At 32.5% G+C, this 5449-nt stretch overlaps 1 protein-coding gene across 2 annotated transcripts in view; it reads right to left on the reverse strand.

Annotated features, from left to right (window-relative positions):
- Positions 1-1902: 1902 nt before the first annotated feature.
- The window catches only part of LOC111454742 (reticulon-like protein B22), an 8977-nt gene continuing 5430 nt past the window's right edge, over positions 1903-5449 (reverse strand). Inside the window, exons 3-4 of one of the 2 annotated variants that reach the window (XM_023096265.1) lie at positions 3104-3173; positions 1903-2264 (exon numbers count right to left, since the gene is read on the reverse strand). In XM_023096265.1, the coding sequence (XP_022952033.1) occupies positions 2209-2264; positions 3104-3173 (126 nt within the window). In that variant the 3' untranslated portion in view covers positions 1903-2208. Of the gene's footprint in view, positions 2341-3103; positions 3174-5449 lie in introns of both variants that reach the window. The other variant, XM_023096264.1, reaches the window with a different exon arrangement.

Consider the following 5449-nt stretch of genomic DNA (forward strand, 5'->3'; position numbering starts at 1 on the left):
TTTTTTTTTTTTTTTTTTTTTTTTTTTTTTTTTTTTTTTTTTTTTTTTTTTTTTTTTGTATCTAATGAAATTGCAGAATATTACTGATGAAAAGAGTTCAATACAAATAAAACTTGATGTTTGGAATTCATAGGATTGTAGTTCCTAAAAGCTGATCGTTGCTCAAAATCTAGCTTCTCGAAACTCATCGTTTCTCGTAATCTAGTTCATTGGAGTTCAAGGTTTTTGGATAGTTTAGCTCTTTAACATTTTCTGTAATCATAGGTATGCATGTAAGCGAGACATCGTAGCTCTGACTCATATTCATAATCTATTGATTAGGATGATGTATTATTAGGGATTAATTGACGACTCTCTAATAGTACTCGTAATCATTATCATCATAATCTTGAGGGAGTGACCCTCGTGTCTGCCAACTACTATATACTTATGTGAACCTTGCTCTTATCTGAACAAGTTCACTTGGATGTCTTCTAATCGTCTTCATATAGAGTATACTTATGGTGCCCATCAACTAATACATCTAATACAAACTCTATCGTGATCATCCCTACATTTTTATAATACTATGTGGGCCCTATCTTGACCGTTCACGAAGTTTTATCACATAGTAATATAAACACATCATCACATGATATCGTAAATCATTAATTAGAGATAGGACATTATAAATTGCGTAACTACTAAATCATTAATCATGTCCCAGAGTTGTCTAATTTCACATAACTAACCAACCACCTACCTAAATCGAAAGTAAATAATTAAAAATTTGATAGGAGACTTAGTAGTACTTTGTTCGATGGAAGAATTACTAGAAATGAGACCAAAATCTCACATTTGATAAATAAAGGGAAGATTATAGATATAGAAGTAAAAATCATGTACAATTAATATGAGAGGGATTTATGCCTAAAGTAGACGTATGTTGAAATTGCATGTTCGTAACAAGGAAGAGATGACACTCAGTATTTAATAATAGTTAAAAAATCATTACTTCCCTCCCGTTGATAAAAACTTTTAATTAACTTTTAATTTGAGTGATTCAAATTGCATTGGACTTGTTTTTCAGCCGTCTACGTTGATATCGAGCACAGTGTTTGAAACATCCACTATAACATCTCAACATTGTGGAGAGATTTTGATAGGATTAACACTATCACGTGTTATTTCCTCAAGGCCTTTTGACTTAAAAATTTAAAATTAACAATACCTTAAGCTTTAAAACCTAGTGTTCACCAATTAAGCTTTAAAACTAACAATAAATAAACAAGACTCACTTACATCTAGTCGACACATCATACTTTAGTGTTCACTGTTTTTTTTTTTTTCATAAAAGCTTTTGTTGATATAAATTGATTTGGATGTGTTGGGGATGATGTTCGTACAGAATTGTCCACGCCAATTCCTTTAATGTTGTTATATCGTTTAGTATCAAAATTACTCTGATACTGTATCAAAGCCTCTTAATTTCAAAAAAGGATATCATAGAAAACTAATCTCCCCTCCGACCCCTACTTGTCATAATTGTTTTAACTTCTATCTTCCGTGCTGAGTAGGGATATCAAAGATCTAGCACAATGAATCTCACAACTACTCTCTCAGAATTTCGAAAGCTACAACTATTTAAGGTAATTGGAAGTAACTAATTAGGTTTACGACGAAACCTAGAAATCAATCACCAATCCAATTTAAGTACCTCCACAAGATAAACTTCAACAGAAAACTAATAACTAACATCTAAAAGTGATTGAATTCAATCGTGACTCTAGAAATAGTAATATGAAGAACTAAGTAGTTATTAACATTTCATTTTGGAAATGTTACAACCACATTTATCCATTAAATGTTTACATTTATTATTTAAAAAAAAAGTATAAACAAAAAAGGTACAAAAAAGGAGAATTCAGAACTAGCTCCTGAACAAGTTTCCATCTCCTTATAACTTAAAAGTTGGTACAAAAAAGGTATAACCCAAATGACAATCCTGCCAAATATTTTCTTTTTCACACCACTCAACTTCACAGAAAACAACCGATACTCATAATGATGAACAGTAATCAATATCAATAATGAACTCAGGAATTTTTTTTTTTTTTCCCCCATCAAATAAATTTATTACTCCACCTAAACAACCATCATATAATGACTGTCTGATTCTGTTAACGGTAATATTCACAAGATGTATCTATCTACAGTGACAGAACGGGGTTACAGCCAGTGAAGATTAGATGGAATCTTGGTGTGAAATAGGGTCGTTTCCTCTCCTAAGAAAAGGAGAAATAAAAGCACTGATCGATTCAGAATTCTCCAACACCATGTATATACACAACATGCATAAACCTGTTGATTCAGATATCTTAGCTTCAAAGACAGATTGGTTCCATAAATAAACAAAAACAATCCAATTTATTCCTAGACAGAAATGAGCCCTGAAAATTTTTAACACAAAGGAGAAAATTGCAAATAGGTTGACCTCTGCTATCAGAAAAATCAGATGGTAAAGCTAATTAAGCTACTACGCCCCCTACATGATGAGTCGAAGAGGAATTAAATATTAATAATAGAAAAATGTCGGTTAAAAATACTATGTAGTCATCATACTTTCAACTTTTGTCAATTTTGGTTTCTGTTCCTTCAACATATTCAATTAGGTCCCTCTACTTTCAACATTGTCCATGGTAGTCTCCTTGTACTCTCGAAACATTCGTTTGGGTTCCTATACTCACTTTGGTTCTTTTCTTTTTTGACTCATTTTTTTATCACAATTTCATCCCAACAATACACAATAAATTAGTTGAATTGTGTCACAGTTTTGTGCTGAATAGTTTAATTTGTGTGAGAATTTTGCTAACCAGGATAAAAATGGTTACATTTTAAAAATATAAGGACCAAAACAGACTTTTGGAAAGAACAAGGAATAAATGAACAAAAGTTAAAAGTACATGGACCAAAATGAACATTCTAAATGAATAGGGACCAAAGCAAACTAACAAAGTATATGTACTAAAATAGTATCTAAACCAAAAATTCATATCAAATTGTCAAGAAATATTTCTTCTCATAGGATAGCAGAAATTGGGGCAAGTTGTAGTAGGAAACATACCAGTGTAGGCAACCGTAACACCTGAAACCAGTCTTCCAAGGACTGAGAGAGCGTAAAGACTGACAATGACCTGGAGAAAGATTTACGCAATTTTAGTTTACAATATCCATCACAAAATGAGAGATGAATACAGCTATTTCTTTTAAGAAGATGGTTCGGAAAGATCTTAGTAGGAAGAGCAACTTCACTCACAAACAAAGTCAAATATAAACCGGTAAATATACCATGGAAACAAAATAGATTATGATGGAACATCTTCGTTTGTCAATGAAAAACAATACTTATTACTTGATTTTCATTATCTTCTCAACTCTCTAAATGGACAAGCATCTCGAGTATATTGTTTTCCTAAATCCTTTTCTTTACCTGGACATTTTGGAATAAACATTTTCCTTGTTTCTAATGAAAAAAAGCTTTGTATGCTAGCGCTTTCATGCTGGATCTAGTGAACCTAGACAAATTCATATAACATGTTTGATTGCACGTAAAATTCAAACTTCTCTTATAATCCACACTAGAGATGTTGTATTATAAAAGTAAGGTTAAATTATAAGTTCATAAATCTTCAAGTTTGCGTTTAATAAATTCTTGAAATTTCAATTTTGTGTTTAGTAGGTTCTTAACTTTCAATATTGTGTCTAATAGGCATGTGACATATCCAACCTTTTAAAAAATTAATAGATTTATTAGACATAAAATTGGATTTTGTGTCTAATAAGACTGTAACTTTTATTTTTGTAGACAAAACTTTCATGTATTTAAAAAAAAATATCAGACAGGTCAAAGACCTATTAGACACAAAATTGTAACCCAAACTCATCCTAACGTGATTACATAAAAAAGACCCTCTAATTGGTATTAGTTAAAAAAAAAAAAAAAGTTGTAATTGACAATCATCTGAATGATAAAAGAAACAAGTATGCATTTTGGTCATAGATCCAATATTCAGAGTAGTTATTAGTCTAATATGCAAAAATACCATCGATGCAGAGGATCATTAAAAGTAGATGAGACTAAGTCATGCAGTGAAGCAAAGTAGGTAATTATGTGCAAAAGATCAAAATTATAGCTTGCAATTAAGATATAGCTTTCAATTGGGGTGTTCCCTGCAATTTGCGGTTCTGTTTTTTAGCCGGAGAGAAGGAATCTCTACTTTTTTTACATTAGACTAAGCTGGAACTAGGTTTTAATTAGAAATGTCTCTGGTGGAGCTTCTTCAATCTCCATGGACAGTGAGTTAGTTAAAGACCTAGAAAAAGAAGAATTGTTATCCCTTTTGGAAAAAAAACAAATGAGGGGTCTTCTTTTTGGGAGATTATTGAAGAAAAGAGGGGAAAGTTCATGAAAAGGAAGCACCAAGCTTGTTTTGGAGAGGATTTGTAATATTTTCAAAATGACATATTTGATGCCTTCCTTCTTTTGTGTAAAGCAGAGGTTGCAAAAGGAATTTTGGGTACGAAAAGAAATAGATTTTGGGAAAATTGACAGGATTGCACTTTTGTCATTACTAGAAGAGATTGGAATGATGACTGGTTTGCAATTGCTTAGGCCTTATTGGTGGATTGTGATGGGATAGGTAGGCTTATTCCATCTGCCAAGGATTATATGAATAGGTTGGCTGGAAAACAGAATGTTATTCTCTGTTATATTGGAGTGACAAAGATTTGAGAGGAAAAACAGCCCATTTAAGATTTCAGTGGTTCAGGAAAAAAATCAGATTTTCGAAGCCTTAGGAGTTGCATCTAACGTGCTTCAGAAACTATAAACTTGATTAACTGCTCTGTCAGAAGTTAAAAAGAAGATTAAACTGAAAAAAAACAACCCCACCAACAAAGGGGAGTCCAAGCTTACAGAAATGGCCTCTAATCCAGAAAAAAAAAAAAAAATCAAACCAAGATCATAATTACAAAAAGGGCTAGTAAACGATGCTACAACGATGCAGGAAACTTCACCACCTCCCAAACCGCATCACAATACCTCTCAACCTCTCTCATCCTATTATTTTTCTCAAGCTAAATGCCCCGAAAAATAGCGAAGAACTAGAGTGCCATAAAACTTTTCCCTTATCACAGAAAGACGATCCTAGAAGCACTTCCTCCACCAAAGTCAAACAATCTCTATTCCAAGCCAAACATAAACCAAACAAAGTAAACCAACGATCCCAAAGAGACAAGGTAAACTGGACAACAAATGAAAGAGATCACCCGGCTGGTGCCTGCAGAGAATGCACCACTGCACGAACAACACCAAGGGGGAGGCACTCAAAACGCTGTCCAAAGTATTCACTTCCCCATGTAAAACAAGCCACACAACAAAAAAAAACAAAAAAAAAAAAAAAAAAAAAAA

Source organism: Cucurbita moschata, unplaced genomic scaffold (genome assembly GCF_002738365.1).
Source record: "Cucurbita moschata cultivar Rifu unplaced genomic scaffold, Cmos_1.0 Cmo_Scf00016, whole genome shotgun sequence".
Taxonomy (NCBI): Eukaryota; Viridiplantae; Streptophyta; class Magnoliopsida; order Cucurbitales; family Cucurbitaceae; genus Cucurbita; species Cucurbita moschata.